This window comes from Acanthaster planci, linkage group LG01 (assembly GCF_054643075.1).
Source record: "Acanthaster planci isolate LZ-2023a linkage group LG01, COTS_SCS, whole genome shotgun sequence".
NCBI classification, from domain to species: Eukaryota; Metazoa; Echinodermata; class Asteroidea; order Valvatida; family Acanthasteridae; genus Acanthaster; species Acanthaster planci.
In genome coordinates, this window is record NC_141777.1 from 3173291 (window position 1) to 3188011 (window position 14721).

General features: G+C 44.5%; 1 protein-coding gene and 1 long non-coding RNA gene across 3 annotated transcripts in view; one reads left to right on the forward strand and one right to left on the reverse strand.

The window, feature by feature from the left end:
* The window catches only part of LOC110974170 (uncharacterized), a 43962-nt gene that overhangs the window by 23454 nt on the left and 5787 nt on the right, over window positions 1-14721 (reverse strand). For both annotated transcript variants that reach the window (XM_022225598.2, XM_022225599.2), the window contains exons 2-11: window positions 12378-14369; window positions 11288-11435; window positions 9551-9692; window positions 8652-8866; window positions 5659-6214; window positions 4292-4435; window positions 3399-3574; window positions 2088-2448; window positions 1153-1344; window positions 852-1013 (exon numbers count right to left, since the gene is read on the reverse strand). In XM_022225598.2, coding sequence (XP_022081290.2) covers window positions 852-1013; window positions 1153-1344; window positions 2088-2448; window positions 3399-3574; window positions 4292-4435; window positions 5659-6214; window positions 8652-8866; window positions 9551-9692; window positions 11288-11435; window positions 12378-14368 — 4087 coding nt within the window. In that variant the 5' untranslated portion in view covers window position 14369. The remainder of the gene's footprint in view (window positions 1-851; window positions 1014-1152; window positions 1345-2087; window positions 2449-3398; window positions 3575-4291; window positions 4436-5658; window positions 6215-8651; window positions 8867-9550; window positions 9693-11287; window positions 11436-12377; window positions 14370-14721) is intronic.
* Window positions 3871-9675, forward strand: LOC147800261 (uncharacterized). Its single transcript, XR_015427898.1, has 3 exons — window positions 3871-4078; window positions 8655-8868; window positions 9548-9675. It is a non-coding gene; the product is annotated as an uncharacterized LOC147800261 (long non-coding RNA).

Consider the following 14721-nt stretch of genomic DNA (forward strand, 5'->3'; position numbering starts at 1 on the left):
TTTTCAATGCTCTGGGGTGCACTCTGGAAGTGACACGTGCTACAAAAGGCTTTGTAGAGTTCAAGCACAATACACGCTCTGCCTCCACAGACTTCTTGGACTTTTTGTGTAGGTATAAACAAACAGCAGATTAGCGTGTTTAAACATCAGCCTGTGGTGAGAAAGGTACGGAAGACATTTTGATCCATCAGGCCTGCCTGTGCATAGAGATAGCCAGATAATGTTTTCACGTCTTTGGTTGCAAAGTGGCTTGAACAGTCAAGTAATGACACATTTTGTGTCCCCATGGACATGAAAGAAAGGCACGCCTAGAGAACGATCGATCTGTAACTGAGTGTGTAAGAAAAAAAAACCCACACTATTATGACACAACACAGGAGACCGGGTAGATTTTGGGTCAGAGTACATACATCTCTGTCAACAGCAATGTATCACACCTAAAAACAAGTTCCATTTGCACTGCTCCCTATCCATTTAAGGTAAAAACTGAATCATGAATTTCCTGAGAGCCATTTCCCTCGACAAAACTATGTTTTAAAAAAATCTCACAGGGTGATACCTCTTAATTGGAATACATCCCACTACTTACCCTAGACGAGCACATTTTTTTTTTCAGTGGTATAATATGAATTTTGTGATGTGGCCGAACACAAATCAACGTCTCCTCCATTCTCAAATAAGGTCAGACTTCAGTTCCCGAGTAACGGGGGACTTACGTTGCCAGATGAAAGAAAGAAATGTCTCTGTCAAAGTTCCCTTGAGTGAGTCACGGCCAGTGGGTAATTGACTTGAGATTGACTTGTAATTGACGATTGGGGACAATCTGTGAGAGAGAATCGAATGGCACTGACCTGGGTAGATGGAATTGGAGGATCTGCTGCAGTTATTTGGTCGTCCTGGGGACGGGAAGCCCATGCTGAAGACCTCAGGGCTGAGCCGCTGGTTACCGTGGCAACGGTTGATGGTTTCATCCCCCGTCGCATGATTGGCGTCCTCCACGACAACAGATCGGCCTGAAGGAAGTTTAAACGAAAAAGACCAACCAAATTCAAGACCGGCTATGGTCACATTTTTTAGAGATTCCCCAGATGGTTTTCATTTGACTTTTCTTTGTTCCATTTAAACAAAACAGAAAATATTGCCAAGAAGTACCAGGAAGCAGCTTGTCCACCAGACTGATGTGACTGTTGTCCTCCGTTGAGTAAACGATGGCATCCACCAAACTCCTGGAGGTAGCCTGGGTGCCCTGTGGGAAGGCGCCGCTCGGGGCGCGATACAAGGCAATGGCGTCTGGCCCATCTTGCAGGAATCCCCCGCTGGTTCTCGGCCTGAGTTTGAGATTGACTGAGAAACAAGCAGAAAAAACATCTGGGGTAGTGGGGTATATTTGGCTTGACTCCACATCACAAAATGTTTGCTCAGATTATTTCCCGCAAACTCCATGATTTTCCAGTGTCACAAAAGAAACTCCATACATTCTTTGTATTTAAATTTCCGAGGGCTATCAATACCCATGTCAAGTAACAGAGCCCAGGCTGTGCCATCCTTAATCCTACAGAAACTACCAACACTATCTATGGATTCTGAAAGATGCGATCCGTGACTGGAACAAGGCTTTGTCTCAAAACGCACATTTGCCCCTTTCAAAAGAGGGAGACATGTTTATCTATCATTTTGCATGAGATTTTAACAAATCTCTGTAAATTAATTGTTTGCTTTGTACTGATGGCCAGCCATTTTAATCAACCACAAGCAGGGAAAATCTTTGACTGTGACATAGTAAGAGAGAGGTCTGTGGATCATTTGAGGAGAGTTCATTACTGCATTGACACCACACCCAAGCTGGTGTCGTTACATGTGAGCATGAACACACTTTAGAAAGTCACAATGCCCAACTGGTCAAAGAAAAATGTTACAAGTGTATTACCTGCACGTAAGCATGGTGCTCTGCAGTTATGACTTATAATTCTGGTTACGGGATACAAAGCTTGAAAGTCACATGGTCTTTCATTTTAATCCCAGGGGCATCTTTTTCAAAACCAGTGTACATTTGGTTCTGTGCAAGATCACAGACACATATACCATACCTCTTTCCGTATCTTGAGCACCGATCACAAAGTAGCCATTGAGGTCAGTGCGTTTGCCATGCAAGTCCACGGTTGCGTAGGAGCGGTCGTCGTAGTGTCCGTTGAACAGAACCAGGCTCAGGTACTGCATCTTGACATTGCCCACCCCACCGTCGTAGAGTTCGATAAACTCCTCCTGCGTAGCCTGGCCGGGGTGCTCCACGTTGACCTCGTTGATGATGACATCGTTGGAGTAAGTGGGGCAGTCGTTGAGGCTCCTCGGGGTGTGGGGCCGGAGGACAAACGGCCGACGGGAACGTAGACTGGGCGACAGACAGCGACTCAAGGAGAAGCCAGACATCTGGAGTGTCCTGGAATCAAACTGGAGAAAGTCCAGAGATTTCTGTTTGAGGCTCCCTATCTGCACTTGCATCGGTTCTATCTGCTGTACTAAGCTCTTCATTACTGCATCTGTTGGCAGCCCCAAGCAATGGGGGAAGGGGGGGTAAGCAACATTTATGAAAGGGGTGCCCCAAATGGAAGTGAAGCTTATCATACAAGGGGGCATATTTTAGTCAAAATCTCTGCTTTTAAAAACAGGAACTAACCGGTTGAGGCCAAAAGAACTTCGAAACACAGAAAAGGTATCTTCCCCCAAAAGAGGAAGCACACAATGGAGCACTCCCTCTGGATCTGCTACCAATATCAATAAACAGAGGATATAAACCTATCTCACAAAATGAGTCTTGCTGCCAATTTTTCTGATGCTTTGTTTCAGTTTGAAATAGGACGAGCAATTTTAATTTTGACACATCACTCCACTTGAAAGACTGACAAAAACAGTCATCCTGGGGATGAACAGTTTAGGCTTCCAACTTACAGTGCAAGATTTATTTCAATGTCTGCAACTCTGAAGTGAATCTGGCAACTTGCAACTCATTTTGCTAAAAAAAAAAAGGATCAAAAAAAAAAAGGCGTGTCGCTGCACCATTTTTAGAGCCAGCTCCTGACCAGAAACCGGAGAAGTTTTTGGCCTAAGTTGAACATTTTCTTCTTTCTTTTCAAAGTTAATTTGGCTTCAGGGCTCACCAGGATGGAAACCAGAAGTCTGTTCAGGCAATATCATTTGAGCTCATCCAGTGGGGGGAAGTGAGGGCTGGGGAGTGACTATCATTTCTCCAATCATTTGGCCAATTTTGTACAAGATTTATTTCTGTTTTAATTTCTGTATTTAAGTTTGTAAGGTGTCCATACACTTCTTGCACCTTGTTGTATTCAGTGAGATTTTGACTATTAAAGTAAAACACCTAAATTTCTAGAAGTGAACCTTACGCCTGAGGCTGTGCTTGGCGTCAGTATGTTGGTTAGCCCCGTGGGTTTACTGTTCAGGTCTGTGTAGACAACAGCGTCAATCAGGCCCTGGGATGAAGGCGGACCACCCTCTGGAAATGAGGCTGCCGTGGATGCTCTATACAATGCCACAGCTCCGTACATGTGCCGCATGAACCCTGGACAGGAAGACAGTGCAGCAAAGTCAAACAAATTATGGACCAAATGAAGGAACTTCTGACAGGAGGGCAAAAACCTTGCCCAAATCCAGGCCTGAATCTATCAAACCTGAAAACTTATGCCAAGCTCAAGCCCATAACCTCCTGCTCACTAACGCAGACATCTATAACCACTCAACCACCATGCTTGCCAGGGTTGGCTTATAGAAGTCAATCTGAAATAGCTGACCATAATCACTGATTTGAAATGATTTTTGGAAAGATTTTTTTTTTAACCATGTTCTGTTCAGTGTTAAGGCCACTTCATACTTCGGGCAAATGCACAAGTAACACAAATTGGACATAAAACACATTCACAGTGAAATTCGCTTGAGTTGAAATGTGGTCAACTGTTGTGAATTTGCAGTTGATTAATCTGATGTTACAATTTCACATTTGTGTTTGCTTTCAGGACCAAGCAGGACCCAAAGAACCCCAAATGAGATTACGGTATACAAGCCCCAGGTACATGTATAACGTAGGGCCTGAAAACCCAATCCATGTGTTTACCTGGGCAGACTACCAACCCAGTACTCAGAGGCAGAAGTCAAGGAAAGAACCCACAAACCACCACACCAACCTGACTCCCCAACTTTACATCCTTTATCACAAACACTTTTTTCTGTCAAAATGAAGAGATCACACCGAGTTCGGATCCCTAACTGGCATTCTCCTTACCATCGGCAAACAAGAACTGAGCCTTAGGCAGTACGTTTATGGTCCCCATGATGAAGTAACCCATGCTGTCTGTGGAGAATCCAGTCAGTGGTATGGTCCAATAGGAGGCGTCACCTTCTCCATATAGCACCACCACAAAATCATCTGTTGGGATGCAAATGATAGCGTTACAAGTACAGAAGCTTGACCAAATCAATATCATGTTAATTCAAATCAATGTCAAAAGGAAGAGGGTGAAACTTCTAGTTGACAATGTAATCTACTTAAGGCAGGGCCATTTTTTTTCTGATAAATGAAAGGCAAATTCTTTGGTCTGTTCTATCCTCCTGCCTTCAAAAAGTATTTAAAACACCCAAAAATACACCCTTACCTCTGAAAGCCAATAAGAGGCTACATGAAAAAACTCCAAAACTTTTTGGCTCCCCTAAAACATGCTTTGCCCCCAATTATTTGGTTCAGAATATGCCCTTGATTGAGGGCTTTTGGAAATTACCAGAGCCATTTTAGTAATTTTAGAGTTTAACCCTAACAGTCCTCAGTCCTCCAACAGGTGAAGGATTGAGGACTGTTAGGGTTAAAGCCTTGAAAAGAATCCTGCACAATGGAAAACAACAGGAACTGTCTACATTTTTCATCCACAAAGTTTCCCTTTCCATCAGGAAAAAAATGAATGAGGGAATCATCAAAAGAGAGAGCTCGGTTTCGTTCTTTCTGATCCACACTGGAGCAGAATTACTGGGAAAATGGCCTTAAGACTCATTTTGACAGATCAGGTCACACATGTGACAAGCTACTACCCTTTAACCAAATATGTAATTTCTTCGACTTTTAAGTCAATTACTGGGAATTGAAACAAATCTAGTTTCTCCTGAAAAGAGAGAAAGGTCCCCGATGACACTGGTGATAGACTGATACTCCTTGGTGGAACAAGCACACGGAATATCCAGTGTTGTATTCCAGACCTCTTAAGACCATCACAAAACCATCACAGACTGACACAAGACCTCCAGTCTGAATTCAAGTCACAAGCTATTCAAATGGACTGCAAGAAAAGCATTACTTTGCCACTGTTCACCCTGTTACCTGTGACTGGTCTAGTGCATGGTCTTGTGACTGGTCTTGTGCATGGTCTTTTGTCTGGTCTGTGATGGTCTCAACTACAACACTGTGAATAATTCTTTCACCAAAAAGGTGTTGTGACTTGTCAACTTGCACATGCTCCTCAGGTTTAAGAACAACCTTGTGAGTGCTGTGCCACCGACACCACTACAGTAACACACGGAGCATCTTTTCGGATTAGTCTTTGATGTAACCATCAGCTAATCAGGGCATTTAGCTTACACAACTAGTAAAGCTCAAAGACTGACCGAGGGAAGTGAAGCCAGCGCCAAGATCCCACAGCTCAATAAACTGCTCTGATGGTATCAAGTTCAGTTCGTTAATGATCAGGCCGGCGTCCGGTCTACTTGGGCAGTGATTGGGTGCCTTGGGGGTGATGTGGGCCAGCTGGTAGACCGTGTTGTTCTGGCTGTCCACGCAGCGGTTGACTGACTCATCTCGATGGCTCCACGAGGCGTCCTCGTTGATTTGGAGTCGGGGGGCGTGGGGCCGGAAATACTCAATCAGGTGCTGAGCAGTCTGGGCATCGTCCGTACCGTGGATGATGACGTCCACGAGACCCTCAGTTGTCGGGGGCGAATTCTTGGGGTGATCTGCACTCTTCAGTCCTCGGTGCAGTGAGATGCCGTTGCTGCCCTCTCTAATCTTGCCCGTGGGGACTCGGAAGGGGGTCTGGTCTGGACGGGGGGAGGTCAGTCCACGATAGCCGATGAGGTAGAAGCCATTTTTGTCTGTGTGCGCACTTCTGATGCTCACGGTGTTGTACAACCGCGGGTTCCTATTAGGGTTTCCCCTCCAAAAAAACTGAACCACAGAAATCAAGCATTTAGGGGTTTTTTTCCGAATGCATCTGAGAATGCCTACATGAAGGAAGAGGAGCCACTGATGGTAAAGTCTACTGCACCCCATCTCCAAATACAGTGGTCTTTAATAATCCTACTCAAAGCAACGACATAAAGAAGTTAATGTGAGATGACCTGCTACATACCGATATGTTAAAGTGCAAAGAAAAAAGACTTCAAATATTTCGACATCGAAGGTTTTGGAGGTACATGTAGATTGGCCATCTCAAAACCAAGACACCATCAATTTATCCGTTGAAAACCAACACGACAGAAATAAGATGCAATTTCTTTCCACAGCCAACCGGGCTGATTTTGGAAACATACGAGGTCCTATTTTGTGTTTATGTTGGATTGATGATGTCATGGGGAAAAAGGCGGATGCATGAAGCACGCATGAAGATACATGTAACTGGCATCGTTGCAGCCAAAATTCACTAAAACAAAGAGTTTTAACATCTTGGATGCATAAATTTAAAATCTTACTCTTAGCTGGTCAAAATAATTGTGAAATTTGTTCTGAAACGAAGGAGTACGAGAGATGGAAGGTCGAGAGGAATGTATCGTTGCGTGGCATACATACACATGTACATGTAAGAGCGCACTCGTGCTCATGTGCTGTGGTAAAAGAATATTCAGGGAGACTACGCCATGGAGAATAATGAAATCAGTATCAGAGTTAGCAGACCTAAATCTCTGGCCAAACGGCGAGCTATATGTACCTTGTACAGTGCACATGCACATATACATGTGAAGCTTCTAAAAAAACGACAGCACCCATGTGCGTGCTCGTTTGCCGAGTCTACATTTTCAGTGTGTCCAAGAAAAAGAGCTAAACACGTATCAGATTCTTAGACTGGAAGTGAGTGGATTCAATTCTTGTGACAGTAACTTTAATTTACTCAGCGATGAATGAGGACGGCATGGAACCTGTCCACGTTGCCGGCAACTGCAACACAACGCGGGCTGTCAGTGAGGCTTTAATATGCGTTGCTTTTCTAAATTTGAAGTGCTTGTGTAGATGCTGGAAATTTGTCTATTCATCCAAAAATCCTTGGCAATTATTTATCTGCGACAACCGGGAAGATTTAAAATCTACCTTTATTGCACTGTCTGGGACAATTGATTCAATATGTCATTGCACGGAAACCCTGAGAAAGAACACAAGTCTCAGTGTACGAGACTCCTGACTGAAACTAGAAGCAGCACAAGACCGGGGTATGTTTCATTTTATGACAAAAACACAACAAATCATGCACTTAAACTTGATGGAACAATCAACGTAGTGGACAAGAACTGCGCAAGAATATTGCATTTTGAGCATGCCTCTACTGTCCCCTGAGACTTGCACGTGAAGATGCCCCGTGTTTACAGCTGTATCTCCCTGTGACATTTTGGGGACATCGGCATATCATAAATACATAATAAGTGTTTCTGAAATCGGCGAAAAAGGGACACAGGAAGTCCATTTTTTAAACTTTTTTTTAACCATAAATGGGAAAACTGTTCAATTTATTCATGTTCATTTTGGAATACGGTCTTATCACCTGTTCTTTAAAACTTATAATTGGGAAAGAAGGGTTCATTTTCAATGCCTCTTTAACAAGATCTAACAGGTCAGCTCCTCCATGTCAAATGGTCTCAAACTCTGCCAGCCACCACAGGATCCAACAGTGACATTCACTGTTCCACTACTGTCAGTTAGGCTGCAGCTGATGACTGCATAATGCAATAATGGCCCACATATACATTGCACACTGGGCCACATAATGGCCGATTCTCTGTCGATCCACTCTTGTTTGAGTTGCACAACGCTGTCATCTGTCAGCCTAAGAATTGGAGTGGAGGTACAGTTCAGGTTAGGATCACAATAAGGGTTAATAACACTTCACAAAAGGGTTACCAAAAGGCATCACCAATTTCTTTTTGTTTGTCTGATTTTAGGGGGGGATGCGGGAGGGGTGGGATGCTCAACTTGGCCCCTTTAACCCTCCTATGCTGAGGTCACTCTTGGGGTCATTTGGTAAACACCTTAAGGAAGCACAGCTATGTTGTGTGGTGCACTGCACCAACTGTCCCTCACAGGAATATCAGATTGCACTTTTGTGCTGCCCAACAACTGTGCTTCACTGTTTCATGTGCATCATTGTGCAGTAAACCAAATGCAGTGAAGAGGACTGCACAAAAGACCCTGGGTCATTTTGTGCTGGCAATCTACTGAGTACACACTGAACCTGCGCATGTTTGAGTTCCATATAGAAAATACATGCTCACCAGTGACTGTGGGCATTTGTGCACATTTGTGCTGTAAAACCAAACGAGGGTTAAAGCCAGATCTCACTCGGTGTGACAATTAAACAGCCTCTGTAACTTTCGTTCTTGAACTCTTGCTCTCTTACCAGAAGCAGATCGTTAAGGGGGAACTGGGGGATCCCACCACTGGACAACTCCACGTACTGGCCAACGGCCTCAGACATGTCCAGGATGTTGACCTCATTGATGACGATGGGAGGTGGAGGGCAGACGTTGGTCATCCCCGGGGAAGGAGGGCCCTCAGCGTACGCCAGGACCTCAAACGCATTTCTTGAGTAGCACCGAAGGATTGCTGTTTCTCCTGTAAGCATTGGTTAAATAAGCTTTTTCCTCTACAATTCACAATCGTCAATCATTACCATCTCAAATATCTCCTGACTCATTTATCTGGAGAGTTTCAAGCCATTCCGCCACAATATAACTAGCAAAAAGCTTAAGCAGCTCTCTGCTAACACTGACCATATCATCTTAGACCTACGTACATATAGTTTTTCTTTCTTTTCCACACGAGTCACGAGTTGCCCGAACCACTTTTGAGTTTACTTCTAAAGGAATCTTTCAAAATGCAAATAATTAAGAACCTTGAATCCACATGGCATTTTTTTTGCCCTGAAGTCAAACTGAATGATACATTAAAATAGGACTTCAGTTTGCTTTTTCTAACACAAACCAGAACAGAATTACCAAGAAAAATGACCTTCAGCCTCATCTTGTGACATCCAGTCACAAATGAGTTTGACAGCAATCCACAAAGTAATGGTGGCTGAGGTCTTAAGTACTTAATCCATCAAAAACAAGCTAACCTCTGGCTTTGGATAATGTACTTGGTTACGGCTATTAGTCCCCCATGAGCCTGTAGGAAATGGGCATGGCTGCGAGCTAGTGGCTACCAGAGAATTAAACATTGTGGCAGCCATAGCCACTTCATTTAGACAAACCTTATTGAGTGATTCTATTGCAGTAGTAAAGTCATTTGTTTCAGTACCTGCAGCGACCGTGTACTTCACCTCACTCTGGCCCGGGGTGAGGAGATCTAACAGCAACAAGTTGCTATCCCCATAGACCACGGCATCTATCAGATTGGCAGAAGTGGCCAGAGTACCGTCGGGAAAATCTGCCGACGAACCCTGCAACGAGTGCAAATGATGAAAAAAACTTTTGTGAGTCTGTAAATGAACCGTGACCAGCTTCTACAAAGGCAGTGGGAGCTTCCTGGCCCTGGTGTGGCGCACAAGAGCAGAAGGAAACATTGTGTTCTGTGAGGTGACACAAACATGCAGTCAATGGCAACTTCTATCAGTCTGAATGAACACCGCCACAGATCACCAGAAACATTTCTCCCTCTGACCTCTGAAAAATACAAGCCCCAAAGTGTAGCAAAGAAAAGAGTCAAAGTCATCCTACCCTCCTGTGCATTTTTTTCGAACCCTCTGAAAGTTTAGACAGATGCGTGGCACACTCTGTACTCTTTATCCGTTAAGGTGCATCGAAAACTATAGACAGTTCTTACCCACTCCTGTTGCAAAGCATACACCTATGGGTGATTTTTTAATAGGTGATAAAAGTATCAACTGGTTTCAAATACTCTCCCAGTTGCATTTGAAATTTGGACTCCTTTTTTTATGTAATTTAACCCTCATACATGAAGTCATCATTATCGTGTATATATACACAATTCAACCAAAACGCCGCATTACATCAACTCAGAATTTCACTTTACACAGCACACTGCACACAAAATCTCAATGGCCCTAATCATTCCCGACGTCCATCTCAGCTCCCAACGGGGAACATGCACAGCCACTCGGATCACAATAAATGTGACCAACTCTACAAATAAAGGCCCTCAACTCACGCTGTGCCTCCTCATGCAACAGACCATTCTATACACCTGCCAGAGATCAAGTCTAACTTTTACTGTACCTCGGGAATAGAACGTGTGACAGAGGTCAAAAATACACAAACTTGATTTTTATTAAAATGCTTCTCTATCTATGGGCATCACTTAAAATCAATTTGTCACACATAAGCCTGAGGGCCTTTTTCACAGAGCCAGTCACAAATGTTTCTGCCCTCATTATAACGAGGTACCAGTAGGAAACCAATTTCCTCCTGGATGGTGAGAGAGACAAGTTGGGAGTCGGGGACACAGTGACTCGCCTAAAGTCACAAATAACCACCTGCTGGACTGAGTTACAAAACCTACATACATTAAAGGTTATATAACCACTGAGCCATACAACCCATTCCACTTTTATCGTTGTTGGTACTTATGGCAGACATTTGAACCAAGATATGGGATGGAGAGAACCCCCCCACCTTTGTGTTGGTCATTGTTTGATCAGAATCTCAGGAATTCTTTACAGACTTCTGGGGGATGTGTTAGGTAAAAATAGTCTAGAGTGTGTATAGGGATTGGACAGGTAAGGGGGGTACCCCTCGGTCCCATATCTTGCCTGGTATAATGGCAGAAACTACAGACTGGTAAGAGCAACAGAAGTTTGACATTAAACTACATGTAAATCATAGAGCCAGGACCCAATGAAGGCTTATCAAAAGGCACTCGTATGTACAACGTACAAAACTGCAAAGTTCAATCATGCTGCTTCTTCCCCTCAGGCAGGTAACAAATCAGTGGCCAGCCATTACAAAGCTCTTGTGATTTACACAGTCTGAAAGAATTCAGAACATCGGTTGAGTAGAGTGCAACCAATGGGCATACCTTGTATATGGCCACTGCACCGGTGTTACCATCAAACCAATGGATCTCGCTGATCAGTAACCGTGACGACTGGATGGAAGAGGGACCAATCACAAAGAATCCATCGGCATCAGTCTGGTAGTTGTGCAAATCAATGGCTCTGTAGGAGCTGCAGGGAATGCGGAATTTTTCAGCGTGGGAAAAAAAGGGTCAGTTATGAAAATGCCAAAGGATCACAGGCAACTGCACCACCACAGGAATGAGAAAACAACCTTCAGATTATCCACGTCATTTACAGTGAAATGCATTTCTGCTCAAAAAAAATATTTGCATCCACGCTACACTTACATGTACATGAACATCTGCACCATACAATTTCTTTTAATCAAACTGCTAACCAGATTTGTTTGGACTTATTTCTAAAATGTTTTAGTTTTTGAGGATTCCTAATCAGGACCATAAGATCTGGAGCTGGTCAGGCAGTGCCCACAAATGTCTGTTTTTTCCCTCCAGAAGTGAAATCAGATAATTTCTCATGGAATGATTGTTAAAATACGCATCACAAAATACAATGACACTTCTGTCGTGTCACTTTGAGATGAAGGCAGAAAAAAAGATTTATAACACTTTCAAAATGCATTGGATAAAATGACAGCACAAATGCATTTCAAACATGTAACTCATGCATGGTTTCTGGTGTGTCCTAACACACCAACTCACAAACGAACTCACAAAACTTGGACTCTGCCACAACCCTACAAGAACACAAACATAATTAAAACATGTAGATCGTATCAACTTGTGCGTATGCGTAACACTACATAACAGTTTCCAACTAGGAGGGCCCGGCTTATGACTGTCTGAGTGATATCAGTGACTATCATTTGAGACAGCAGCAGGAAGTCCCCCCCCCCAGGTATTGATAACAGTCTCATTCAAGTTGCATTCCTTCTGCTCTTGATTAAATGTTACCTGGTCATATCCCATAAATGCTATGCTGACGCCAGCACAGCAACCAATGACAAAAGGGTAAATGTGCCCATTGCAGAGGTTGCACCCTCTCATGCTCATCGGACTCATGGGTGTGATTTTTTGTTTAACAGATCTTTACCTTTCTCCTTGGGTTCTGTAGAGGACAAGCACCATGTTATCCAGGGGGATTTGACCGAATCCACCATCGTAGAGCTCCACAAAATCTCCCTGAGGCAGTCCGGGCTGGACGATCCGAATCTCATTCAGGCGAAGCAGATCCATGTAGTGGTCGATGGTTTCGACGTGTGTCACGTTGTTCTGTAGGCAATCTGCATTGATGGCTCCCGGCGAAGCTTGGCCCACTCCGAAAGACCTTGAGTCCAACCGTTGGCAGCAAGAGCACCGACTGATGGACCGGTCCCCTGACGAGGTGCTGCTTCCTTCTTCGTTCAGGATGGGTTGATGCGGAAGGAGCACATGAAGCAGATCCAGAGCGGGGTCTTCCCCATACACAACAGCATCGATCAGATTGTAGTTAGTGGCAAAGCTTCCTTTCCTGAAACGCTGAGGTGGGCTCAAATGGAGAGCAATGGCGTCAGGTCCCGGTTGAAGAAAACCGACGTTGACGTCAAATTCTAGACCGATGTCAACATTAGTGCCGTTCATCCATCCAACCACGCAAAATCCTTGGACATTAGTACTATAGCCCGTCAGGTCAATTGCTTGATAGGAGAGGGAGGTTCTTCCGTTGTAAAGGACGAGAGCAATGCCATCGAGGGGTTGCTGACCAATTCCACCATCGAAGATCTCAATAAACTGATTGGTCTGTGCATTTTCAGTGGCCACATTGACTTCATTGATAACAATATCTGGGAGGGTACACATGTTATCCCCACCCGGGGTTTGAATACTACTGGTGAAGGCTTCCAAACGGAGACGCTCAGATGATCTACATCGACTCAAGGATGTATTGACTTGGTTTGCTGGTTGAACGAGAGGCTGGCGACCAGGGGAGAGAATGTTAACAAGGGCACTGTCCTCTGGGTTCGAGGCATCACCATAGACGACTGCATCGACTAAATTAACCCCAGTTACAGGGGTATTGCGTTCAAACTTGCTGGGGTCATCAAAGTACAAAGCAATGGCATTGGGAGGTCTGTTTGTCTGAAGATTCCACCTGAGCTCAAACTGAGGTTGTTGACTGGCCTGGCCGATCAGGAAGTAGCCATTTTCGTCAGTCATTTGACCATCCAGGACGATGGGGCTACGGTACGATGCTTCATTCCTCCCACGGTAGGTTACGACGATCAAGCCATCCAAGACTATCCCGCCGACACCGCCGTCGTACAGCTCGATGAATTGGCCGGAGCCCTGGTCAACACTGAACTCGTTGATGGCAATGTCTGGGTAGATGTTGGCCATGTCTGGTGGGAAGGACGGGAGATTGGGGAATCCCCCTGGAATGGTAGGCATCACTATCGGGGTCTCATCTGCCGTGCAGTTGTTGGGACCACCTGGGGTGATTGGGGTCAGCCGGAACTGGGACAGTGTCAGAGGGTCTGTTCCACCACACCTGCTTAGGGATTCGTCCTCTCTCCTCAGGTGTTGGCGCATCTCATCAAGAACCTGCTGGCCAGGTGTCAAGACATCGAGAAGAAAACTACTGTCCCTTCCTCTGTTATCGTACACTACGGCATCCACCAACCTGTCAGCGGTGACAGACATGTTCGCAGTGAACAGGCTTGAACTGCCGCGATACAATGCGACAGCATCCACACCGTTCTGCAAGATGTCAATGCTGGAACTGAACGTCTGGTCTGGTACAGGACTGACAAAACTAGAGCCAATCACAAAGTAGGTATTTGGCCACAGAGTCCTGTCTTGCAGTGGTATGACAGCATATGCGGCATTAGTAGAACCATCATACAGTACGATAACATAGTCAGCTAACGATACCTGGCTGTCACCACTATTGTAGAGCTCAATAAATTCCCGAGTGTCTATTCGGGTTAGACTGTCAGCGTTCAACTCGCTAATCACAACTCCTGCTGAAACTAACTGGACAAAGCACACTGCCCAAAGCAGTAGGCCTACTAGCAATGTCCCATTTCCCAGCTGCATTTTGTCCATTCTGAAAGGAATCAAATTTAAACTAATACTTAAAATGTATTGCAACAATTATGTCCAGTAACACGGGCTCTGCAATGGTACACAGTGCTGGTACATGTATGTCATTTGTTACATTTAATTCCTAAATATTCTTAAATCGACAATAGTTTTGGTAGTGTCTAAGTTAGAGTCTTCACTGCCTCATTTAGCAAGGCATCCGAATGGGACAAAATGTCTCTTACAAACAAAACTCTGGCTGTGGGTTATCACCGTGACTAACCCTTGGCCTACACACTATCCTGTGAACATGTGCCACAGTGACATCTCAAATCAATCCAACAGCATTAAACCGGTGCCCTTGCTTAAAAAGGGGC